Here is a 27,297-nt window from a genome sequence, read left to right on the forward strand (position 1 = left end):
GTGTCAAAATGTTTCAAAGGTTATTTACGTTATTAGTGTTAGATAGAAAAGTATCATACATTCAGAAAAGTAATAAAAGCAAAAATCAAAACGTTCCAAAATAGGTTAAGTTATAATAATAGGCACTAGGTACAAATATTTGATTCACTCGGTCGTCCCTAATTTTATGATGGCAACTTCTTTCATATTAGTAATAATATAATAGTTAACATACCATTGTAGACATCTCTTTTTTGGCTCTTATTTTATACCTGATTCGCATAAGGCATAACAAAAAAAAGTATATTACGACACATTTGGTGTTCACAAAATTCCTTTCGTCCTTCATCTCCTTTTAGTATATTATAAGCCTCTTTCTTTTTCTCCATTTTCTTATGGATGAGTTGGGGAAGCACGCTTAATACTATACGCTATGAAAAATCTGTTCTCAATCGCTTTAAGACAGCTATTTTTAAATTCCCTTGCAAGCTTTGACGTTAACTTATATTTTATTGATATGTATATATATATACTTTCGTTACTTCCATTCAGGCGGGGAGAGGTATTTTAAATTAGTTTTGTATTAATTTCTTTGAAATATGCATATTGAAATTAGAATAGTGAGGATTTAACACTTATGTTAATTAAGTGAGAAATTGTGTATTTCAAAAATAAAATAAATTTCACACAGGTAAAAAGAAGTTTATTTCTCTGAGTGTTGAAGTTACAAGTACATACTAATAATTTAAAAAAAAAAAATATGCACAAATAAAAAGTTGTAGAAGTAAGACAAAAATAAATCCACATGACATTAAAAATATAAAAACCTCTTGGGGCCTCGGAACCTGCATATCATTTCTCAATACAAATACATAAATATTATAATTTAAATTGCACAACATCTTATTTTAGAGGACATTTTATTATTTCGTAAGTATACCAATAATCGTCAAAAACCTTTTTTTAAATTCATTAAAACATTCAATTTCATGGCGAGAACGCGCGGCGACCTATAATATTTTATTAAATAGTAAAATATAATCTTGACACTATCGCTCGCCGCCCGGCGGCCTGATGTTTTACAACATATATAAAATAATAAAAATATCACATCTCTGATCCATGATACTATGCAGTTCCACTCGTGACACCCCCATAACATCCCTTCTAGACATAAAAATTGGTGTACAATGATTTGATCACCGATTGCAATGACGCAACGAAACACTCTTAGTTGAATAGATTGACAGTAAATTGTGATGGTGTGTGGCACGGCTGGAATTAACATGCACTACTAGAAGAGGCGTGCCACAACACTCGACCGGCTGCTTAGGCCTGGCTTTCATTGGTGGTGGTTTCAATTGTAGTGCCCGTGGGCTTGTTGTTGGGCTTGGCCTTGGGCTGAGCCGGTGCCGTGGAAGCAGATGCTTGAGCCTCTCCCTCCTGGCCATTCTGTCTCAGGGCCGGTTGTCCCTGGTTTTGAACTGGACCTTGGTTCTGGTTCTGGCCCGGCTGGTTGTTGCGCGGGCGCACATACCTGTACCCGCCACGGTACATCGGACGGGGACCGCCACCGCCACGTCTTCCGCCACGGAAGTTACGACGGAAGTAGCTAAATTAAACATTCAATGAATAATGTTATGTTATGCTAGTCATGAATATTAAATCTAACAATTAAATTTAATCAAGTTATACCTGCGTTGCGGTGGGCCTCCAGCAACTTCTTGGCCCTCATCTCCTTGCGCGCCCCCCTGTGTGGGCGGGGGCCCGCGACGTCCCATGCCACCTCTTCGTGGAGCCCCCTCGCCGCCACGTCCGCCTCCAGGCCGAGGAATGTAGAACCTACAAAACAATGAACATTTGTAATAAACATTTCCTTCAATTGACATATACAAATTTTAATAAAAAAAACAAAGTTGTCGTGAAAGGATCGCTAACCGAGACCTTTGGAATTGAAATTACTATGTCTTTCAGTTACTATGTCTGCGATAAATTTTAATAATTTTAGAGCAGAGCACTAACTGGCGTGGGAAGCCCCGACGTTTGTCAGCAGCGTAGGGCGAGCCCTTCACCGGCTCGCCGCCGGGGCCGGTCACTCCGGCTGCTTCATAGCCTTTCTCGCCGGCCACAACGGCGAACTCCACCGCCTCGCCGTCGCCAACCGAGCGCACAGCCTTACGTGGGTTATTACGGGCGATAGCTGTCTGGTGTACAAACACATCCTCCTTGGTGTCGTTTCTGTAGGTAAAAGGAAAAATTATGTTTCATAAAAATATTAAAACACTTAAGCAAACGTTTTATTTAAATATTAAATTGAATAAATACAACTGTTAATCATATTAATTAAACAATGACATCATTTTACTATCCCGTTATAATAAATGTTTTAAATTAAATTATATATTCTCAGAGTTTAGAATGAAGTACAGGAATTCAGAAAGTGAGACGAATCCTCTCAGTCAAAATTAAATCAAAATGAGTTATTCTGTATACCAGACTACTAATAAGAGTTTAATATTTGAAACCAAGTTGACAAAAATGTCCTCGGAGCTGTATGAACGCTTCATTCAAATATATATTTACTCGAGTCGTCAGCCACATTTTTAAATGAAATGTAATAAATATTAGGTAAATGACATGTTAAGGCATGACTATAAACATTAATATGTTTATTGTGTACTTTGATGTCAACTTAAAAATTATTTTGCCACAAAAGGTTTATCAATTGCTATGCAACAAAGAAAACAGTAGCTGTGCTACCTATAAAATGTATATGTAGTCATTTCATATACCAAAACAAGCAAATATAAACTTGATAAAATCAAGATCTCCCGACTTAGTATCACTAGACACATCTAAACATATGAAACAACAAATTGTAATAAATAAAGCACCATAATTCAAGTGAATATGGTTAATATTAAGTGTAAATATTAATATGTATTACAATGACAATTAACCAAAGTTTATAATCCCATTTTATAATTAGGAGTTGATATGAAAATAATCTTATTGTATACATATTTATTATGCTATGGTAATGAGAGATTAGAGGTAAGCAGATTACTTTACAAATATTTTTCTATACCATTCAAATAGTAAATCAAACAGTTTTATTACCTGTTGATGAAGCCATATCCACTCTTGACGTTAAACCATTTTACAGTGCCCGAAACTTTTTCAGCTGCAAAACAAAAAAAATATATGCAATTACCACCGCAAAACTCAAACGATTTATAAAATTTTAGAATCACGCGTCAATAATTTCATTAAATTTAACTTTGTTATCTATGAAAATTTTTCGAAACTTATTATTTATTATTGCGCGGTAATTATTAAAACGCGGTGTCTATAAATAGATTCTTAGTTTTATTTCAGAATTCCAAAGTTGCAGCATCCAGAATAGCATACGGTAAACTGAAAACGAAATGGCGGCATCAAACACGTGGACATGAAATGCATAAAATGCATAAAAAATCGGCACAATGCAGCTAGTTTGTCAAATTTGAGAGTTCGATGACCTAATTAGAATTTAAGATCAATCATTTAAATCGAGATCTAATATTTATAGATATTGTGGCTAGTTGAAACATACTTAAAACAAATTCGCCCTAAGTATTGATTGTTAGGTTCGACTCTTAAGCGTGATGCTTACTGCGAAGGCGGTTTAAAATGCCGGGGTCATAAAACGATCGATATTAACGATTCACATAGATATAAACCATGACAAATAAAATATATACGTAGACTGCAACAAAATAATTTGAAAACATATAATTCGCACGAAAAAGCACATTAATCATATTAAATTACTCATAGAAAAACCATGTGCTTTTGATGTATCAAGGCATACAAAACTAAGATGGCGTAGCGGCACTTACCAATAACCTGCTTTTTTTGTTTAACTTGTTGAGGTTGGGGTTGTTGTTCAGGTTGCTGCTGCTGCTGCTGCTGGGGCTGCGGCTGCGGCGCCTTTTCGGTATCAGCCATGGTGTAATTGGCGAACGGCGATGGTGGCTAGATGGTAAATTTCTCCACGACCTCTCCTCGATGTTCACCGCTCCTTGATCGTTACAAGTGGACTGACAAGATGACAATTTAACAATATGTTTATCCACAATGATTATGTTGGTAGCTGCACTTCCGGTTTAACGTTTAGAAATTGTTTGTATCTTTGTTATAACAATTATTAAGAATTTTAAACATAATAATCAATATATATGTTGTAATAATAGATTTTTTTATGTGTTAATTTTAATATACTGCTTTTTTGTGTAGCAAATTTGACTTTTTGTCACTAGGCTTGTCCAGAAGTAGAAATTTTAATTTTTGATACAGTTTGTAAAAAATGTTTTCATAAAAAATATTTCATTTTTCGAACTGATTGTCATAAGTAGATTTAAAATATATGTATATAATTTTTTTTTAAAACATTTTAAGGTATTACAGCCACATTGTTCAACAATTCCTTTTAAAATAATAAAATAAAAATGTTCTTTTAGTGCCATCATTCTTCATATTGACATTTTTGTGAAACAAGGCTCCTAATTACTCTACGTCGTCAAGATGTAACATAATGTGATTAAACATGGTATTTTTTTTTCATTAAAGACATTGTTTTTGCCATGACGAAGACATGATTTGATATGGAACATTTTTGTATCGATATTGTAGTGTTTTGGACATAAGAGGGATCATGCATTTTAATAAAAAATGTTCTTTGGAGCAGGCGAATCTCAAGTATCAACGCTACCGTCTAAATATTGTATTCATCATGGAACCAGTTAACAATGTTTTTAGTATGCAGAAAAGAGGACCTTCGTTGTGGCTAAACTAATATTGTCTAAATCCTCTTTAACTTTTACAGAACAGAATGAAAGCTTTATTTTTTATAGAAACGTCTATGAAATGGATTTCTGAAGAAGTTTAATTGATTTACATGAATAGTGTACAGTTTATTTACTTAAATTTCAAGTTTTGCGTTTTTACTACAAAGACCTCCTGAACGAATTTAGTTTCAACATTCCACGGCATCAGCAAAACTATTGTTTTTATGAGGCAATATTAAAGAAATGCGTTTAACTTTGAAACAATCCCTAATTGTTCCTAATAGGAGTAAAAGTCACAAAAAAGATGAATTGGACACCAAACTTAAAAACTAATGGAAATGAATAAAAACATGTTTATAATTTAAGGTACACCTAAATTAAAATATAAAAAATTTTACTCTTCCGTAATCGTGACACCAATTCTGTTTTATTTCCATGAACTCTCCTTTACTTCAGCTGTTTTGGACAAACGCGACCATTGACTAAATATAATATTTCATGTGGGATTTTATCTATATGAAAATATTTTTACCCTGATTTGTGGAGTTATGCAGTCTACCTATTTTAATGGAAGTAAATTTTTGTGGCTTACATCCTTTCGTTTCTTAAATTACGAATTTGACATCTAGAAACCTACGCGTAAACTTTTTATTTTTATATAGATAAGACACGATCTTAAACAACAGCATCTAAAGCCCATGTAATTGTTCATCTCCTTAAAATTTGATTATAGAAAAAAAAATATTTACTCATTTGTATTCATAGATTCAATATGACAAAGTAAATAGAAAGGATTAAATTTTTTTTGTTTGTCATCTCTCATACCAAAAAAATTTCAAACCAATCCCAAAATTTCACTTAATTTGAAATTGCACTAAATGTCATGGTATACGTTTTTCTTCGTATATAATGTAGAGCCTGTTGGTAATACTAGTCAGTGGAACATCAAACAAATTTTGCTCTTCAAAATCATAAGGTGTTGATTTCGCAGCGTTATTTTTAGGCGATACTTCTGTTTGTAAAGTTATGTCGTCAATGTCGTTTCTCGATAATATTTCGGTTCCATTTATGAAACTTAAAACTGTTCCATTAGAAAGCTCTTGCGTAATTAACTTTATGATATATGATCTGCTTTCATCATACTTTTGTCTTTGCGGTATATTGTTTAAAATGGAAGTGTTCTTAAAATTCACGGCTTGGCTCCCTTCTTTTCCTGTAGCTAGATAATTAGATGAAATAATACTTTTATTTGTAGTTGCTTCAGTGGAAATTTTGACATTTGTTGAGTTTTTAGTATGTTCAGTTTTTGTAAGTTGCGTTTTGTTTTTGTCAGATTTTTTAAATGTTATATTACTTTCTTTATTTGATAATGAGGGTGATCCCACTGTACTGCCTTTTTGAATCGTATTTTCCTCTGATAAATTTAATTCCTTTGAGTTGTCCTTTATTAATTCCATGTATTCAGTTGTTGTGATAAAATTACTATAATTAATCGCTTCATATGTAGAATCCACAGCAATAGTAGGGTTTCTGTAATCGCTTGGAGTTTGGTGAGAGACGATACTTCTTGCTGTTTGAGGTTCTTTATTATCATCCAATTTATTTATTTTCCTTTCAGGTTTTAAGTTGCTTTTTATTTCAGTAATACTGTTTTGTATAATCGTGCTAATCTGATCACAATTTTTTGCAATTGCTCTGTGTATTTCGTCAACATCTATGTATTCAGGATCTTTTTTGAAGTCGCTTGATGGTAAATCGTTTCTAATTTTATTTAGATTTTCAAGCAGAATATGTAAATCAATACATACTGATAAATTATCTGCATTTATATAAAAGTTATTATCAAAATTATGGGCATCATTATTTTGCTCCCCTAATGGAGTTCGTTTTATTTTACCATTTTTTATTTTCTTTTCAATGTTGTTTTTTTGGGGAAAACAGTAGCAATTCGTCCAGGTTATATGCCATCCAGAATGTCTAAAAATAGAAAATAAATTAAATTTAAATATTTTTCTATGGTAATTCTTGAAGTATACCAAAATATAGTACTTGTACACTTACAATAAATTGCAATAATTAGTACATAGTGATGTCCGAACCGGTTTCGCGATTACTTGCAATGAATATAGATGTAGGACTATAATCAGCATCCAGAGTATTTTCATAATGAACGCATTATAAACAGCAGCAATGAAGTTCATTAGTGCTATATGCTGGCTACGGTTTTATGCAATCCGTCACAACAATAAATGACCGAGTAATACATATTATCACTGCTTAAGCAATTTAAATGTGTGCAAAAGTTATGGGTGTGCATTTTGTAATTTATTCCAATATCGACGAATTATTATATATTTTTTTTGTTGTAAGGGTATAAATGTTGTTTATTTTATATTAAAAAGGTTAAGCTAAATTTTGTTGGTGTTGCCTTCATCATACTTTTGAATTCTTCACATCTAGGGACATTGTTGTCTGAATTTTTTTGGGATTAATTTGAGTTCGTGTATCAAAAGATGAGACAAGGTATCTAGTTTAATAACGTTTTTCTGAAATAAATCCGATTCATAAAACAAATTTATTTTGAAAAAAGTTTAAGGCAACCATAAGACTTGTACGTAGGTGATATGAAACAGCTTAGAATATTGAAAGTAAATTACTAAATCTCGATTGTAGTATTTTTTTTCTTTCTTTGATTAATCGTGTTTGGCCACATTCATTGAATTACGTCTTAGTTAAAAACTTTCTATGATAAGTATACAATAATATATTTTAGTGATAATATAAATGTTATTTTCAAAAAGATTTATATATATAATACAAAAATACAATTGATATCAACACAACACTAAGTTCAGAGATTTCACAATGTATCATTGTTCATTGAAATCATTGTAACTACTAATGTTATTAAAGGGTCGATGACACCATTAGGTGTGTGTTAATTTAATTACAGAATTAATAAATTTACTTAAATATTTGTTATATTGAAACAGAAGGCATTAGTAATATATAAATATCAAATTCAAAGTGAAAACCATCTCTATGTGTACAAGGATTTCGTTTTCCAGACATACCTACTAAATTAGATGTTCTTATTTTTGGTATAAATATTTTTGTGTTTATACTTTAGAATTTAGAAGCACCGTTGCGTTAAAAACTCATATATTACACGTTTAGGTTATAATTATAGTTATATTTAATAAGACGTATTTAATTTCGTGCAGTCTTGTATATTGTTCACAATTGCACCACCTTAAAATATGTACCTGTAGTGGCGATCAGGATATTACTTGTTAAATATATGTACATATGCAGTAAGACATATTTATTTACGGAGAAAAAAAAATTATAAAATGGATAATAATTATTTAGTGGAATGAGTAACGCGTCTTGCTTTAAAATTGCATCATCTGTTTTTGTCTGACATAAACTTTATGTTAAGTACATTTGATTAACAATAAAAACATGTAATATTCATTCACATATGTATATAATATATAAATTAGAAATATACAATAATACACATACATGCAACATTACTCAAAATTTAATAGCTATATTCTTTAAGAAGGTATATAGTTATAAGCAATTTAATACTTTATAACCATTTACCATTTGGATGGCAGTGGCATTGAGGTGGCAAAGTTGTAAAATTTCAGTTAAATTATAGTTAGGACTTAGGGTGACTTAAAACTATACAGGTAGTTTTGACACGATAAAATACTATTATCAATATAATCCTTGTTTTGATAATGACTTAAAAACTATTTAGTGGTACCTATTGAGAAGTTGTTGAAATAAATCCTAATAAAATATTGATTGCTGGACCTTGATCTGCATTGAGAATATATTTTATGTGATTGAAAAATTTGTTCGTAGTATTAAATATTTAGAAGTTGCAATCATGTAATTTAAAATCTATAAACATAGACTTCAATAAAATCCAAAATTGTTTGCGATAACTATCCATAATGTATAATACATTATAACTATGATGTGCAAGTAAATTTTTTTGTACCAGATTAATATTCACAGTCCATAATAAACATGAAATCAACGGACCGTTGCAAATGTTATCAAAAACTATTATTATCTTACTGAGAAACCATTCCATAACTAGAGAAGTACGTGTATTAGTTTATGATTGTAATGCATATTATTTTTATATTTAAATACTTAAAACTACTATTTTTTATGCTTAGAAAAGTTAACCCTGATTATAAAATTATTGAAGACTTCAAAACAACCAATTTCATCGAGATTGTCGTAGGATAAATACAGCAACTTAGGATTTACAAATGTTCTCGAACTTCCTATTTCAATTGTTTTTGGATCTAAAGCGTCTTAAATCATGGAAATCAATATCATTATATTTTTTTAATGACTAAATTACAGAAATTTATTGATAGATAAAGTTTTTTTTTATTCGAAATAAAACTAGATTTTCACTTGGGAGAACAGACTTTTTACGATGAACAAACATTGAAATGTAAAAAAAATGTTATTCATGCCATCTACTTTGTGGTTAAAAAAGCTAGTCATCTTTAACTTATATCAGTTATGTTCAATAGATGGCGTCCAAACGCAGACTGTTTGAGTAACTGATGTGCACACTCTGCAGACTTAGTTCGCATAAAATTAAAAACTAGTTTAATCGCTTAAGTAAAGGTCCGTATAAACAAGAAACCAATGTTATTTTTTTTTCACAATGGAATGTTAGATTTTAAATATGTAATATTAAATTTATCTCACATTTAATTGATCGAATATGTATTTACTAATTTATAGGTACATTAATTTAAAACGAACCAACGACATCAGTTGAAACCTTAGGATGGATAGATAAAACTAAGAACTTTTTTTTTAATTCTAACTTAATTTATTTTTACCGAATCTATAGCAAACTTTGTAGAATGCAAAAATAATGATTAATGTCAAGTCAGAACGAATACAGAGCTTATTGAAAAACTTCTGCTCTTTCTTGGAGTTTGTTCAAACTATTTAAATGTTATAGGTATTAAAATTCAAATTATATATTTTCATTTGATATAGTACGTATAGTTCAATTTACAGTAAATTATGTAAGGGTGATAGGTGAATACATATGGAAATTACACTTAGAATTTAACTTTCCAGACAATAGTCAATTAATAATAAGTTTAATACATTAATTTTGTGAACAATAGTAATCGAGTACTCAGTTAAAAAACTGAACAATAAACAAACATGACTGGCACTTATTATTTCCGTTGCCAAAGAAAGACTGAAAGCACACTAGTCTTAAATGGAGGTACATCATCCGTAAACTAACTTGTTCCGCTTAAGATAAATACGATCTGAATATCAACTAAAATATCTTAAACGTTAACTTACTTATTTCATATTTTGAGACATCCATGATTCATCTAGAAAATTAGGAATGTTTTGTTTTGCGAGCCCAAACTAATGAAAACACCTTATGAGACTGTCGTCAATAAGGTTATTTACATATATAGTTAATTTTTTTTTTCAAATAATTTTATTACCACAACGATATCGATGTCTCCCATTAAAATAACTATGTATAGAAACGTAGAAAAAATATCATATAATTTATCTTGCAAATCATTTACATAACAATTATTACAACAGTTTTTTAAACAAATTTTGAATATAAAATTTCAATGATATAAAAACATTAAACATAAGAAAACAGAGTTAAAATAATTGTTTATCTTAATTTCGATAACTGATAATATTTATATGACGCTTATGAACAATGTCATGAAAAACATTCTAGATAAGAGGAACTCATTTGTATTATATAACAATAAGTAATTTTATATATACATCGATTATTATGAAATTCTTTGAAGTCATAACTTTATTGTAATTTTTTTTTTAATGTTTTTATGTATTTTTAATAAATTCATTCTTTTTGTTGGAACCCTCTAATATGTAATATATGTGTTTATTTTCTCTATACATTTCTATGAACCTCTTGTGGAGAGTCTAATTTAATAGTTTCTTAATCCTATTGTAAACACGTTTGTATTTCTTCTATATTACAAAATATTTAAAATATATCTTCTTAAAGATGGCTCGCGTAAATTTTTTTAGAAAACATATTCCTTCTTGAATTCTTGAATGTGTAAGTTTGAACTACTTCCCCGACCGAATTCATCGTCTGAATGTGCTTCTGAATGGATTATATAAAAACATTTTCTTAACATGATAGCTGCACTCATGGGTCGAGATTATATTAAAACGTCAAAATTTTAAATTCATTCAAAGTATTTTGAAGGATCTGGTCATGAAAGGCACAATTTTTTTATGAACACCACTCAGTCATTGCAACCAATATTGTTTTAAACGTTGAGTTGGCACCCATGGCTGATGCAGCTTCGACACTTTCAAAACCAGAAAACTCAAAACCAACCCTAACAGTTCCTCCATAATATCGACAATCCTCGTAACCAAAACAATTAACTGCGCTTTCTAAAATTCTGAAACAAAGACCAATTTCTCCAAATTTATCTTAAGTACAGTTAATGATTCCCTACATAATACAGAATTCCTTCTAGATAGTAAAAATCTGTTACAAAATAGAGCTAAAAGAAAGATAAAATAGGGAAAGGCTAAAAACAAAGTAGACTAACAAACGGAAATTTAAAATAGTAGCAAAAGAATCAAGAATCCTTAAGAATTTACTCAATTATCAGGTCATAAAGAATGAAATTTGCCACGGCCTATAAATCGAGTCTATTCAGGGATGGATTTAAAGCTTGACTTGCGCTAAATCGCCGTATTGTGTGTTTCCAAAGCTGGAAGGTAACGATAACGGAAGCTCCATTCATATCAGGTCGGTTTGCGACAATAATGATGATTATATATTTAATACCCGGCTCCCCTTAAACAGTACGCTGTATTGCCCTATGGTTGAGACAAGATAAACAGATTGTGCTTGAGCTTCGAAGTCCATACTTCTAAGGACGATTTTTATATTCTTATTTCACTGATTTTGGTGAAAGAAAGAAAGACTGTGAATTTTCATCATAAAAGTAACAAAAACGAATGTACAAGTCCCCGTCTGTAGCTCTTTCCCGTGACTTCTCCCGTGACGTGAATGCTCAGTTATATAATAGAAATAATGATTATTTTTATAAATGTTATTAGATAAGACCACATTATGAAATATGTTTACTAAAATTTGGTTTTCAGTATAGACTTTTAGATTTTGAAGGTTATCTTCTACGTATTGGTACTAAATTGTCAACTTTACGGTCGAGTTCAAGTTCAGAAGTGCAAAGTTATCAAAAAACATAAAAGCAGTATCCAAAACAAGTATCATTAAAGATTTTAATATTTTTGAGAACATGTTTCGCAGAAAAAAAAAATTGTGGTGATAATAATAATGCGTTTATACTAGAGCACTGTGGTTTCTTTAAAAACGTCCGCATCCACAACGGGTCTGACCGTTCTAGTATAGATAAGAATATATAATCTAGTATAGATAAGAATATGTTAGTCGGCGAAATAGATTTTAGATCCTTGCGCTGAGTCACCTGCTTTATTGTAGTTAAATGCGATTAAAACTTATGTAAGAGTCGCATTAAGCTATTCAGAAGCTTGTACTGTGATTTCTATGCTAACTATATATGTTTTATGTATCATGCATGTCTTTGAAAATTCATAGCGTTTATTTAATTATTTTTTTTGCATTTTGTTTACTAATACGTATTTTACTAACAATAATTAAGGTCGAATAATTGGACTAACAAAAATATAAAGCATATCCTACATATATTTTGCTTCTCGAGATTGTGAGAGTATTGAATTCTAGGACTTTCATGAATGCTTATGTCTACTTAGGTATATGTACCTCTCAATTAATGAGTTTACCCTTTATGTTTAATTTTTTATTTTATTCCTCCCTTAATGTTTAAAAACCCCTTCAAATGACATTTTATAGGTAGTAGAGCCTAGCTGTGGTCAAATAACTACAGCTCAAACATGGGCTGGTTCGACCGGGGAAGTACCCACCCTCTCACAGAAGATCGGCGTGAAGTAGTCATTAATGACTACGTTTCGTCCGACGAGTGAGAGAGCCACTTGCCCTTTCCTTGTTCCACCCTTTCCTGTTATTTCCTTATATCCACCTCTCCCTTTTCCTCAACAACTAAGGTTGGCAACGCATCCGTAACATCTATTTTGCGGATATCCACGGATGACGGTGACTACTGCTCATCACGTACGCCCTCTGCTCGTTTGCCAACTATTACATAAAAAAATATATATATATGTTTCAGAGCTGTCAATATTACTTATTATTGAATGGCCTGATGTATCGTTTAATAACCTGAACTAAAAAAATAACAATAATTAGGACTTTAATAAATGCCTTACAGCAACCTTGTCACATTAATGTATTACAAATTTGAAATATTTAGTAGTATCGCAACTTAATAGATTATTTAATTCCTTTTTTTTTCAAATAAGAATAGCAGTTAAATTGTTAATCAGGAAACAAGAATTTTATGTCTTATTATAAAACAAATTCAGATATTTAAAGCATTTTTCCTTTCAGTTTACTACTACTTTCATAGGACAAATTATTATATGTGATAGACTATGTGAAATTAACTGTATATCAAAACGCATATGTATTTATACACATATATTTTTTGTCAGTGCACATGCGAACTTGCTTAGACCAGTCTCATTGACTATTTACTACCTTGACCCAAAGCGACTTGGATCTTGACAAGTAGATATACAACTGTGATCTCGATTTATGTATGGCACGAGAATGTTGTATGATACAATATAATTTTATGAAAGGCTTAAGTCCTTAACTAAAAGATTGAAGCAATGAATAAAAATAATGTTTGTGTTAAACATTACATAATTTTGTATTCGTTAAAGGTACGAGTTCTTGTCTTAACATTTTATGACCTGTGTGTAAATGCACTATGTTTTTTGGACTTCACTAGCGATTTTTTGTTATTTTCTTTTTGGCTTTCAAGACAACTCTTACTTATCTTACTCCTTCCTACAAATGAAGATCTTTAAGAAAAGAATGCATAGTTTTTTACTGAGATAATTCTTTTATCATCTAATTCTACATTCCTACTTACTTACCAACAGATGAGATGATAGCCAAGAAATATCCATTTTCAAAGACAAAAAATTAAAACCGCGAGTTAAATCCGATATACTTGGTTTTATTTAATTGTATATGTAATCACAAAAAAATTGTATCCTTAGATTTATGACGTCTGCACCCAAAGATAGGTATCCATATTTTTCGTTACTAAAAACTCCTTTTAAATATTGTAGTTATGATATATATTGCAAATGTAGTATATATCATGTAATTAATTACTAATGGGTTGTTATTATATAAATTTATCATAAAACGTGAATGTCTATCTAATCTCGCCATTAAAAGAACATATTTTTGTTATCATTCTTTTCTATCCATTACATATCAAACATTTAAATACTAAGACGGATTGTTAATTTATTAATTATCTTTTAAATAGTGTTAATTTTATCCACATTATAAGTAGGTACAGGTAAGTACAGGTACTCGGGAAGTAGTTTATTACGTAGTTATATAGTGCTGTATCAAACACCTAAACAATGTTTCCGTCTGTCTTAAACGTTTTATAGTTATCCGTTTTTTTTCCCACAGTCATATAATTATTAAGATATCACAATAAAACATGCAAATCATGTCCATGTAGTAAAAAATAGCATTAAGATTTATATAACAAAAGTTGTGAGTAAATAATAGTGTATGACACACTATTCTGATGAATACCTAAGGCATTTGTGGTTTAATTACCTCCCATCCTGTCCGGTGTATCGTATTTTCAATTGTTTACAATATAAAATCGTCTCACAATGCCTTTAAGAAACTTGATATAAAATATAAAGCATTTATTATAATTACATGTTGTTCCCAGTTCATAATAATTGTTTTAATGAGCGTCAACTAAGTGTAAAAATTACAAAATCTTTTGTCTCTTTCAGAACATGCAGTTTTGTATATTAATACTTATATCCTGCAGATAACCTTATAACAGTTTCATAACATTATTTTAATACTTTTGTGTTGTTAAATGCAGATGTTATATATATTACTTCACTACGAATTAAAAATAATTCACATAGTATACTTTAAAAAAGTTTAAAATATTTAACATAAATATATATATATATTTCCTGAAGTAATATAATATTTGAAGTTTCCTAATTATCAAGGTCGTACTACGTAGTCAAGATTTCAATTTGTGGTTTAAATTAGCGATTTTATGCTAACGTGTGTCGGTACATTTTACATATATAAATATAAAGCGGCGTAAATTAAAAAATACGCCTAATCATGACTGGTTGAAGTTTCAGTATATGTAGTAATTACTTTATGTGTAATATTTTTACCTACACACTTAAGTAAACATTTTTATGCTAATTATTAATCGACATTAGTAAAATCATGATGTAAATGAATTGTAACGGTTAGAGTATGTAGGACGATGTTAGGAAAACAAAATTTTTCCTTATACATTTTTTCCATAGATAATATTACAATTACTACATAACAAAAAATATTGTGCAACTGTCATTTGTTCTAGATTCTTCATTTGTTATCATCGAATTATTAGTATAATTAGTAAACGAGTACTTATTCTCTTAAGGTTGTCTTAGATGCTCTACATGGCAATAATATTTATAGAAAAAGTTTATTATAAAACAAATTGGAATACGCCAATATTTACTTAGGAATGACTTGCTTCATTTTTGCATTTATATAATTTGTGCATTAAAATGAATACCTAAGGTTTGGGGACCACATCTTTACTTGAAATACAGATCTTCTATACAACATAAAGTACTTCGTTAGTTGTCTGTTAGACTCTTTTTCTGAAAATGTTTTTTTTTTTGGAAATTCCATCTGAAGATAATGTAAAACACTCGGATCTGTCGCATCTGAGAGCGGTATAAATTCAAACCTTAGTCCTAATTTAAAGATACGTAATTTTATTTTCAATTTATTTCGCACATGTATGTACATATTTACAGGAAGGTAGAGCCTACCTGTGGTCAACTTACTACAGCTCGAACGTAGTCTGGCTCGATCGGGTATTAACCACCCTCTTACAGAAGATCAACTTGAAGTCTTTTATAGCTGTGCCATCTGCTGGTTTGCCACCTAACACATAAGAAAAACATACATTTTAACAAATTTTCAGGGAAATCGGCACAATTAATATTCAATTCAACTGTTAACATTCAGAACCTACCAGGTCCTTCTTAATACCTAGCCTTAATTTACTGTTCTAAACCTAAAAAATATTGTGTTCACGTACCTGCACACTAGCAGTATATTCGTAGGTAGTGATAATTACAGACAAATGTTTTCTATCATATATAATAAATCGTAAAATTATTTCTTTAAATTTATAAATAGGTACACTTTTTATCGATTCTGTTTTACGATTATTGTCTTTCTTCGAAATGTTGTTCATAATATGTTGACATTAAAATATTTCATATTTCATATTGCAATGTTATATAATTGCTCTGCATATTTAAGCTGTAGTGAACGAAATCACGTTTATTATTAAGTGCTACTTAATAATACATAGAATCTGAGTCTGTGGTAAATATAAGTACGAATAAAATTGTTCTGATATTGAAAATTGATATAACAATATTATTAAGATAAAATAATATTTTAAATAATTACAATGATTTAATAAATATGAGAGCAATACTTTATACGTAATAATTAATAAAGCTTTTTTTGAGTTAATTGATTAAATAGAACGCAATTCCACAAAACGGCCTTGATGATCTACAAACATAGTATACTTAATAAGAATTAAGAACACTGCTTGAGACTATGTTTAAGTTAGTTTAATGTACATTTACATTTAAAGAATATAAATAACTCAAAAGTTCTTTAACTAGACATATCTAGTTTATATAGAAATTTGACTTTCGTGTGTTGTCCTTTAAAGTATAAATTAATAATCTGACTCAGGCAATTTAAATAACTTATTGACTACAAGTGCTAATATACAATAAATATTTAAAACACTATACATATTTTTTATTTATGTTAAAGGACAACGCTTTTAACTTATAAACCTACTTTTATAAGTAATTGGGGCAGTGTTCTTTCGCTTAGTTTTTAACCATGTTTATTTGCCTGTCATGGTCGATGTTATCAATATACTTGGGACAATTTTGTATCGTCAAACGAAGCGTTTACCGTTTTTGATTCAATAACTCAAATTATACTATAATGTACTCTATATATCAATGAGAAACTGATAACGCTCTGTTTGTAGCGGGACGATTTGTAAAACGATCAAACTGGTACTAAGTATACAGAAATTAATTTCCCAATCGTTTCTTTTAGACTTGTATGGATATTCCTCCTTATTACTTAAACTTTTGTGAAGTAAGTTTGATTTAGTTCATTCGAGTTTGTTTGGTTACAGCAAAACTAAGGAATATAATATTTATTATCTTAAAAAATTACCTTTTATCTCATTCTCTTTGTCGATCAATAATCAGCTTTACGTAAATATACAATCAAATATCAATTATTATCATTGATTAAGGAATGTTGCTTTTGTATTGATAAAATTACAAATCCGTTATATTTTTTATTTTAACACAATCGTAACGTCTTCATATGGGGCACTGTGTGAACGATTTTATGTTATCGATCTAAAATTTATATCATCAAAGTATTGTGAGTTTACACTTTATCGGGTATTAACTTTTATCATTAGCTTCATGATTTTTTTCGACTTGTCTGTTGCTGTTAGCCCTAATGATTTTGACGTCACCTGGGAGGATGTGGCTTCCGAATGTAGCCACTTCTTGAAATTGGGGTGATGTATGCTCCTTCCAAAGATGCCTTTAGCAGTAATACTAGATTCATGAGGGATCAAAGTATCGTGATCGATTTAGATAAATTGTAAAGAGAAAGTAACAAGAATTATTCGAAAAAGAACCGATAAATTAAGAAAATATTTTTCTTCATTGGTTTATAACTACTAAAATGTGCTTTTTGTTTATTCAAACTGTTTAAAATATATATCCTCGATAGTTTATGATAAGTAAATGATAGATATAGGTATCTAATTATAGTGCCATATATGTATTCAGTTGAGTGTTATTACATTTTTATCTTATTGTCTTATTAAATCTGATGTGTTATCTGCAACAGGCAATTGCAGTTCCTTGAAACAGAGTTGTTCCATAATTACAACATTGTTTCAAGTAATGACATGGAATATAAGTATTCTTCCAAATAAATGCTACCTATTACGATTTGTTACCTACTTTTTCATCATATCATCTTTCTAAGATATCAGGCTTAATATTTATTGCTCTTGTATTAATTATAAACCGTACATTAAAAAAAAGTGGTTAAAATTTTGTTTTTAACAAAGCTAAATAATTATTATAAGAACATGTAACACTTAATTTATAATTTAAGATGTTCCTTAAAATATAATTTGAAGATAAGTAAATAAAACAAGAACTTACATATTTTAAGGATATGGATGGTCTATTTGACATTTGTTGAGGTCATTATAATAGTGTCATGAAAGCAGGCATAGCATTATAAAACATAACAAAAATAGTGTCATGATGTAGACAACCAACTGGTTTGGTACATAAGTCTTGATCGTTTTCATTCAACGAAATTACAAACAGTGTAAATTTAAGTATATCTCGAATATTCCATATTAAAGATTTGAAATCTACAAAGTAATCATAATATTTGATGTCAAGTATCAACGGCGTTCCTGGGCGACATGTTATTTTCGTCTTTATGAAATATTTACTTATACATATATACGAATTGAACTACCACTTAACATAAGGCCCGATAGTTGTTGTTTATCACTACGGACTCTATATAAGGCAGCGAGTGTGGTTTTACTTTAGTCTGTTTAATGGTGTGCGTCCAGTGAGTCGCTATCGCGCATAATATTAACAAAAACAAAATGGCTTCACGAGACGCTGCTTCCGACCAACTTGTAAACTTCAAGAAATCCGTTAAGGTAGTGTATAATCCCTATTATTTTATTGAATGTATAACTTGGTTCTAATTTAGCATAGGCTAAGGAGACCAGCTGAATCATAAAATGTGTGTATGTGTTTGTTATAAAAATGGGGTTCATCCACAGTATTTGTCTTTTAAAATATTACAATAGAAATAAAAAAATAACATATAAAACAGTTTGTTTATATTTGCATGTAGACAATACATTGAAACAATTTTTATTTGTATTATTTGTTCATAAGTTACTAACTATGACCAATTTGAACTTTGATACTCTCTATCATTAAGTATGTTGTAATTAGAATTTATAATAAACATTTGCAAAGCAAAAAATGGATTTGCGCTATTGATTGCAACCACAAATGATATCATGAATACTCTGTTATAAAACTATTTTTATTATAACTTGCTTTTGTATAATGTATATAGTGCACTGCGATATTTTTATTATATAGTTGAATCTAAAATTATACATGTCCTGTTTTAAAATCTTTATGTATTATTTTATGTTTAACATTTTCAGGATTCCCCTGGCTATATGACTACAAAATATGGTACACCAATTGGAGTCAAGACTGCTATTCAAACTGTTGGAAAAAATGGACCTGCTTTACTTCAAGATGCTCAGTTCCTAGATGAAATATCATCATTTGATAGAGAGCGCATTCCTGAAAGAGTAGTTCATGCCAAGGGAGCTGGAGCCTTTGGTTATTTTGAAGTTACCCATGATATTTCAAAATATTCTGCTGCCAAGGTTTTTGAGAACATTGGCAAGAAAACACCTATAGCAGTCAGATTCTCCACTGTAGGAGGTGAGAGTGGATCAGCGGACACTGTCAGAGATCCCCGTGGATTTGCTGTCAAATTCTACACTGACGATGGTATCTGGGACCTTGTTGGTAACAACACTCCAATTTTCTTCATTAGAGATCCAACTCTGTTCCCTAGCTTTATTCACACACAGAAGAGAAATCCTGCTACCCACTTAAAAGATGCCGATATGTTCTGGGACTTTATGACTTTAAGACCTGAAACCATGCACCAATTGGTGTATTTATTTGGTGACAGAGGTATTCCTGATGGTTATAGATTCATGAATGGTTATGGATCTCATACCTTTAAACTTGTAAATGCTCAAGGAGTTGCTCACTGGGTTAAATTCCACTACAAGTCTAACCAAGGAATCAAGAACTTGCCTGTGGATAAAGCTGCTGAATTAGCTTCCTCTGATCCTGACTACTCTATTAGAGATTTATACAATGCAATTGGTAAAGGAGAATTTCCAACATGGACTCTATACATTCAAGTCATGACAATGGCTCAAGGAGAAAACTGCAAATTCAATCCATTCGACCTAACTAAAGTCTGGCCCCATTCAGAATACCCACTCATTCCTGTGGGAAAACTGGTGCTTGATAGAAACCCTAAAAACTATTTTGCTGAAGTTGAACAAATTGCCTTCAGCCCATCCAATCTGGTACCAGGCATTGAACCATCTCCTGATAAAATGTTGCAGGGACGCTTGTTTGCCTACAGTGACACTCATCGTCACCGTCTTGGAGCCAACTTCCTCCAGATTCCTGTTAACTGCCCATACAGGGTCACTGTTGCAAACTATCAGCGAGATGGACCTCAGAACATGTGCAACCAGGATGGTGCTCCTAATTACTTCCCAAATTCATTCTCTGGACCCCAAGAATGCCCACGTTCTCAACGTCTACAACCCAGATACAATGTGAGTGGTGATGTTGACCGTTATGACAGTGGTCAGACCGAAGATAACTTCTCCCAGGCTACCTCTCTATACAAACAAGTCTTTAGTGATGATGAAAAAGCTCGTTGTGTTGCCAATATTGTTGGTAATTTGAAGGATGCTGCAGGATTTATTCAAGAACGTGCCATCAAATTGTTTGTTCAGATAAGCCCTGATTTGGGTAATAAAGTAGCTGCTGGTCTTGCTCCTTACAAAAAATACCATGCCAACTTGTAAATGCTATAATATCATTGAGACTGTTATGGGTGTAATTTTTTTTATATAGTGTGTAAGCATTGTTAACTTTTATAATAATTATGTTGGGAAATATATAAGTACACTTTTGTGAGCATATTTTTGGACATATATTGTTTATCATAGTAATAAAATTTTCTTTACAATAAGTTTGAGTTTTATTGTATATGGTTTTATTACATTAATGATATTCCTGATAAGTTTGACTCATATTAAATCAATATTTTATCAGATAGAAATAGGAGTTGACAACCATCTATTTTTATATTTGTTAAATCAACCCGAGTCATCACCGTGGAAGAGGTTTAATTTTAAATAGTATATGTAAATGTTTGCCATTATTACATAAAGTATATGAGAAGAGTATTTTTAATCGTTATATAACAAATTCATTATCTACTATGCGATTTCTTTATGGATAGTAATTAAAATATTTATAAATGGTGTAGGTCAAGGGAAATAATGTATAATAAAACATGATTACCTCGACGGTCTTACGGCAAAAGGAATAACCCTTGAATGTAGGTTGACAAATATTTTTTTAAGTTTTATTATTATCAGACCGATATTTACAGATTGTAATTAAGAGTATTTATAAAAGCATTTATAATGTCACCAGCTTTAATATAGCACAAATAGATAAAGATTAAGGATAGCACAAGAAGAATACTGAATGGCATATTACTTAAAAGGTATCCTAGGTCAAGTAAACTAATTATAGATAAATATCCTTAAAACTAATCTTAAGTGTTATATAAATAAAAAAAAGTTTCACATATTCACCGAATCCTGTAAACGACTTAAGTTTTCCGTTACATTGTTTAATATGAATGGAAGATTTGTAGGGTGATACCAGCTTCAGAAAGAAAGCTATTTCTAAAGATTTAGGAAGTACTTGACTAACCTTTAATTACAGTTTGTTTTTTTGCATTACATCCAAGAAAGTACTTGTTGAAAAAATAAATTTCTCGATGTCAAATATCAAAAAGTTAAACAAGTTACAATATAATTTTGACTGCTATCTAAATATTTTTTATTAATTTAGTCACCAAAAAAGGTTAGGATTTTAGTATTGCTTAATTTATACGAACTTCCAATAATAAATTTTGGTGACAATTTAAAAACTTCTACTACCGCCAGATAAATAGGGAATAATTATTAATTGTTAGAATTTGTCGTTGTATATAAAGTGGATGTTGGATAAAGACGAATATTGAATTCTGACATATAAAACATAACACTGTACATTTATGGAAAATAATGTCAGTGCCACCTATACTCTCGTGAAAAAAATGCAACAGATTTATAGCGGCAGCATTCTTCAGGTTGAAAAAAATTATCACTAGATGGCCCTTATTATAATTTTACCGTTTAAATTTTTGTGTGGAATATTTTTAGATTCTTTATTCAGAAAATTAAATCTATTCATAATTTTCAACTGCCAACTATCAGATTTGTAAAACCAGTTCACAAATAATTTTAAATAGCTATATTAATTATTGTAAATAAATTTTATTTTTTAGATCTAAGATATGACACCCTTAGATTTCATTAAAAAAGTATGGTTTAAAACCTACTTGCTTTTAAGAGATATTGTAAGTGTTGACACGTCTTGTAATAATGATGTTTGATTGATGTTTATACCGTTTATATTTTTATTGTTTATAATGATATATTTTTAGCGTAGATACAAAATCTTTGTTTTTGGCTTTCATGGTATAAAATTATTATACACACTGAATGAGGACAAATTTATTCTTTTGTTATGTCAGACTAAAGATAGTTCTGTATTTGAGTTAACTTTCACAACCAAAAGTAAGTCCTTATTAAAATGGTTTTGCTGTGGTATTATATACAAATAAAAATTATCTTAATCAGACGATCATTTCATCCTTTCAGTATGGTGTGTCAACGTTGTCAAAAATCTCTGCGTAGTAATGAAGGTGTTAAATGTGAAGAATGCGAGTCCCGATACCATGTTCGATGCGTTGACGAAAGAAACACCTTGGAAATGGAGAGTGGAGACAGACGATATCATTGGATATGTGCAACGTGTCAAACCCCGGCCAGCAAAACTAATCTTAAATTTGAGGAACCTCAAATAAATCAACGATCATTAATAAATGCTATAAATGCTTTAACAGAAAAGTTTGAATTAATGAATAAGATTCAAATACCAAAATTGAGTAATGACTTGTTACAAATAAGATGTGTTACAGAGAGAATTATTAAACAAAACGAGAGTTTAATCTTAAAAGTAGAAGAATTAAAGAGATGTCGTTGTGAACAGAGAAGTCAATTGAATAATTATCGTCGTAGAAATTTGAATCTCTCCCCGAGGCGCGTATTGAACGAGGAACAAATTCCGATTTTGGGCGGTGAAAAAATTCCTAGATACAGAACACGCAGGCGGTCATATCCGTTGTTAAAAATGTTATTGCAGTTTAACAGAAAACTTAGTAAATATCGAACGCCCAGGAAGAGATAATTTTATGAATAAAATCGTGGGTGTTTATTTTAATAAGTCTTTTTTTATTAGCCTTTGAAAATATATTATTTCAGTGGGTACTTCACGAATTTTAGTGCGTCTATGCTCTTCCGAAACATCTGTATTTTTGAGATTATTTGGATAAAATGTAATTTAGGTTGTTGTTCTTTATTGTAGGGAACAAATTTCATAACGTCACTAAATACTAATCGGATTTGGTTGTTTTTGTTTGATCAACAAACACATAACATTTGTTTCTACCACTATAGACAAAAATTTAATTAGGTTCCAGACTGCCAGGGAATATTTCCGTTTGTAGCTACTTATCGTAAGTACGTGAGGTGTTACCTAATTCGCTTTATTAGGAAAGTTGTAGTGTCCTATATACATTTTGCAAATAATTTAAATACCATACAGAATTCTCAGTCTCAAACAATTTGTAGTGTAACAAGTTGGAGTATAGTAATTTTGATAATGTTTTGAATTCCGCATAGAACACATGAGTTCCTAACAACGAAGTGCACTGCACTAGCAAGGCACATTGACATTCAGTCATGGTATATTGTAATCTAAATATTTAGCATATCTTTGTTATTAAGTAATATGAGATAGTAATAAGTAATATGTATTAGGAAGTCATCCATATTTTTACTAGTTCATGTTCATTGACTTTAAAATTTCTTTGTAGCCTTGTATTCAACAAAAATTACTTTTTAACTTTTTAATACATGGTATAAAATGATTTTCACAATATTTGGCATAATTATGGTCGTTTTAAGCAAAACGCTCATTCACAAAATAGAATTTTCTATATTGGCTTTTAAAAAAAAATTAGATATTAAACTCCTCTAGAGCATAAAACAAAAAGATTTAAGCTACAAGTCGGAGACAAAAAACATGTTACCGTACTCGAAAGACTATAAGTAGATTAGGAGAAAGAGTTGGAATGCTTTCTACATTACTGTTAAATTTCCATACAGTGTGGGAAATCTTAATTGGGAGTTTTATTCCCAAGAAAAAAATTCTGTTGTAAATATTCCCCTGAGTGAATAAATAATGAAAATACAGGTAAAGGTAAAGAAAATAATTTCTAATAGTCTGAGGAAAATTTAAAATTAGTGTTTATCGTAAGAATATGAATGAAGATCAATAAATCTCTTTGAGCTCTGTAATTACGCTATTTATTTGTATCCTTGGTTTTTCCTCGTTTTTATTGTATTGTTGTTCCTTTGCAGTATAAAATACAGTTATTAAAAAAACTACGCATGACGGTTGACTATGTAATGTAAGTAATAAAAAATTATATAATTTTTGGAAATATATCATCATCGGTATTAAAAAATATATTTTTATATATTAAAGACCAAATGATCCCTTGCATTGCCATGTGACATCAGGTTTAAAGCCGTTTGTTTAATATCCTTACTACAAGATTTCATCCCCAAACTATATACGAAGACTTTCCAATTACATTGATACAATCATGAATTAAGAACTGGAAACTATCTGTATTCAGTCTGGGGATGGGAACTTGTGGTAAGAAAAGTATAAATAAAGGAGCGAGCAATTGTCGGTGAAAACAATATTAATTATTACCATTAAATAATCTTAGGCTGAAGGAGAAATAGAGGTTATTCATTTTCAATTATACAGTTCAACAATCATAAATCATTGAAATAATACGACAAAGTAGGCTTCTCCAACAAAGTTTTTACATTTACATTCAAACAAATTGAACTAGAGAGTATATTGTATACAAATAAATATGCAGAGTCCGATTTATAATAAAATAAAGAATATATTTTATAGAAAATTAGATATTTTATATAAAATTGCATCAACATATTTGCCTACGTATAAATATCTCATAAATACTTCTCTATATCAATCAATCAATCAATATCAATGAATATTAAATTTTATATTAAATTATATAAAATAAGAAAACTAAGTCCCTCGCCGCGTCTGTCTGTCTGTCTGTCGGTTCGCAAAAATTGGAAAAATACTGGACTGATTATCAAACAGTTATCAACACTCGATAGCGTGATTCTCGTAAGTTTTAATTTATAATTTGTTAGGTTTTTGTATTTACTTGTGTATACATTAACGATATTTGTTGAAGATGTTGGGAAAATATGAGCCGTCTGAGAGCTTTTAACGAAAATGGTGCCTAAAGTCATTGAGATATAACAAAATAATATATGGTGGAATGGAGTATCTTATTTAGTTCTACAGAAAAGTCCGCGGTGGTATATGTCTATACCTTAAGGAAAACATATTATAAACATTTTACAACTTTTAAAAATTGGCATTCCTAAAGCGTTTATTGGAAAGCTATTTTATAAATACAGTATTAAGTCTTATCAAAATAAATTAATTCGTTTTCAAGCCTACATTAGTATCTGTGATTTTTTTTAATCATTTAGATCGGGCTTACCGTTTGAAAGTTAACATAATATAAGTTTAATAATTCTCAAAACTAAATAGGCTATTTTATATTACTTGTAATGAACCCGTGCGAAGCCGGGGCTGATATGTAGTATGTATATATAAGTGGAGATATTGGTAAATAAAATATATGTCTATTTGTTTACTACCAAGTATGAGATAGTTACCTCGTATAATGAATATATGCTTTTGATTATGCCCCCATGCACGTAGATTGTCAAGAAACGAATCAGAGTAGTTTTAAATGTCAAACGTAATAGTTATATTTTATATTAACGGATAATATATATTCAGACAAATATTATACGTATGTAATAAGCTAATAAATTACTTTAGACTGTCCTTAAAAATGGCAAATAGCATAAAGTCTAGTTTTTTTAAAGGCTTTCTAGTTTTTTAACATCAGATATAATGGTATTAAATAAGACGATTTGCTAAGAAAATTTGCAAATGAAAGTTAAGAAATATTTGTTAGCAACAAATTTAATCGTTATATTTTAATTAGTTATTTTTTAAGAGGTTTATTTATATAGAACGTTTTAAAACACGATTTTCGGTAAAAAAAAAAAAACTAACAAAAGGTACAATCATGTAGTCTTAATGTATTTATTTGAAGAAAGGTTCATTATTTTGTGTAAATACTGCACCTACCTGGCTATAAAGCATTAATTATTGGGTGAAGGATAAATAAATTCAAATTGTTGCAACAGGTATTTAGAGGCGAACATCTTATTCTTGTGAGTTCATAAAAAATTGTTTTGTGAGTCTACAAACGAAATTATTATATCCGTCGAGGTCGCCAACAATTCGATTACGTGATCCGTCGAAGGTCCTTCCTACATTATTTTTTTTTGCTAAAGCACAACGTAGCATCGGTAGGCCGGTTGAATATATTAAAGAATCTAAACGAGAACTACATTCGTCCAAGTACGTGTGTTTATTATAAAACGATTTGAATTTATAATTTTCTTATTACAGGTGTAATTAATGTTATATGTTTGTTTATTTGATTTGCTAAACAGTCTTTAGTTTTACATACCTATATTTTATTATCATAATATTTATAAAACAATACGTCTTTTTATTAGAATTCTATGATATCACAATTAAATAGTCATCCAATCGAGATCTTTATATTATAACACATGATATTGAAAGAAATAAACATTGTTGTTGCAACTCCGAAATGCAAATATTCTATTTTATAACCTTCCAATTTTATTAAGAAGGTCACAAAAGAATAATATCCAATTAGATTAAGGTTTTAAATATGAATAAAAAAAATAGGCGAATACATTAACATTGGCAGTCATACCTGTACTTAACAAGATATTTTAAAGTTTTAAGTTAGAAATTATTCCAAAAGAAGAATGACACGTAGCTAGACACCAGATAAATTAAGAGTTATTCGTAAGGATAGGTTTATTATATTGTTTATATTATAGCCAAATTTAAGTTATATTTAACT

At 30.1% G+C, this 27,297-nt stretch overlaps 3 protein-coding genes across 3 annotated transcripts; 1 reads left to right on the forward strand and 2 right to left on the reverse strand.

The window, feature by feature from the left end:
* Positions 1 to 660: 660 nt before the first annotated feature.
* Positions 661 to 4,073, reverse strand: LOC116777435 (Y-box factor homolog). The gene is made up of 5 exons (XM_032670974.2): positions 3,861 to 4,073; positions 3,100 to 3,163; positions 2,002 to 2,217; positions 1,675 to 1,821; positions 661 to 1,591 (listed from the first exon to the last, which is right to left on the reverse strand). Exons 1-5 carry the CDS (start codon positions 3,967 to 3,969, stop codon positions 1,309 to 1,311), a joined length of 819 nt encoding a protein of 272 aa, XP_032526865.2. The 5' UTR covers positions 3,970 to 4,073; the 3' UTR covers positions 661 to 1,308.
* An 815-nt stretch (positions 4,074 to 4,888) lies between these two features.
* Positions 4,889 to 7,027, reverse strand: LOC116778157 (uncharacterized). The gene is made up of 2 exons (XM_032672071.2): positions 6,870 to 7,027; positions 4,889 to 6,785 (listed from the first exon to the last, which is right to left on the reverse strand). The coding sequence occupies exons 1-2, from the start codon at positions 7,007 to 7,009 to the stop codon at positions 5,690 to 5,692; spliced, it is 1,236 nt and encodes a 411-aa protein (XP_032527962.2). The 5' UTR covers positions 7,010 to 7,027; the 3' UTR covers positions 4,889 to 5,689.
* Positions 7,028 to 18,722: 11,695 nt separating this feature from the next.
* On the forward strand, positions 18,723 to 21,042 carry LOC116777466 (catalase). The gene is made up of 2 exons (XM_032671021.2): positions 18,723 to 18,883; positions 19,409 to 21,042. Exons 1-2 carry the CDS (start codon positions 18,827 to 18,829, stop codon positions 20,873 to 20,875), a joined length of 1,524 nt encoding a protein of 507 aa, XP_032526912.1. The 5' UTR covers positions 18,723 to 18,826; the 3' UTR covers positions 20,876 to 21,042.
* The last annotated feature ends 6,255 nt before the right edge of the window (positions 21,043 to 27,297 follow it).

This window comes from Danaus plexippus, chromosome Z (genome assembly GCF_018135715.1).
Source record: "Danaus plexippus chromosome Z, MEX_DaPlex, whole genome shotgun sequence".
In the NCBI taxonomy this organism is placed as follows: Eukaryota; Metazoa; Arthropoda; class Insecta; order Lepidoptera; family Nymphalidae; genus Danaus; species Danaus plexippus.

Coding starts and splice junctions, on each gene's coding strand:
- LOC116778157 (XM_032672071.2), bottom strand. CDS start 7,009: ATGAACTTCATTGCTGCTGTTTATAATGCGTTCATTATGAAAATACTC. Junction 6,786..6,869: donor ACTAATTATTGCAATTTATT/GTAAGTGTACAA, acceptor TTCTATTTTTAG/ACATTCTGGATGGCATATAA.
- LOC116777435 (XM_032670974.2), bottom strand. CDS start 3,969: ATGGCTGATACCGAAAAGGCGCCGCAGCCGCAGCCCCAGCAGCAGCAG. Junction 3,164..3,860: donor ACAAAAAAAGCAGGTTATTG/GTAAGTGCCGCT, acceptor TTTGTTTTGCAG/CTGAAAAAGTTTCGGGCACT. Junction 1,822..2,001: donor CGTCGGGGCTTCCCACGCCA/GTTAGTGCTCTG, acceptor ATTGTTTTGTAG/GTTCTACATTCCTCGGCCTG.
- LOC116777466 (XM_032671021.2), top strand. CDS start 18,827: ATGGCTTCACGAGACGCTGCTTCCGACCAACTTGTAAACTTCAAGAAA. Junction 18,884..19,408: donor ACTTCAAGAAATCCGTTAAG/GTAGTGTATAAT, acceptor TAACATTTTCAG/GATTCCCCTGGCTATATGAC.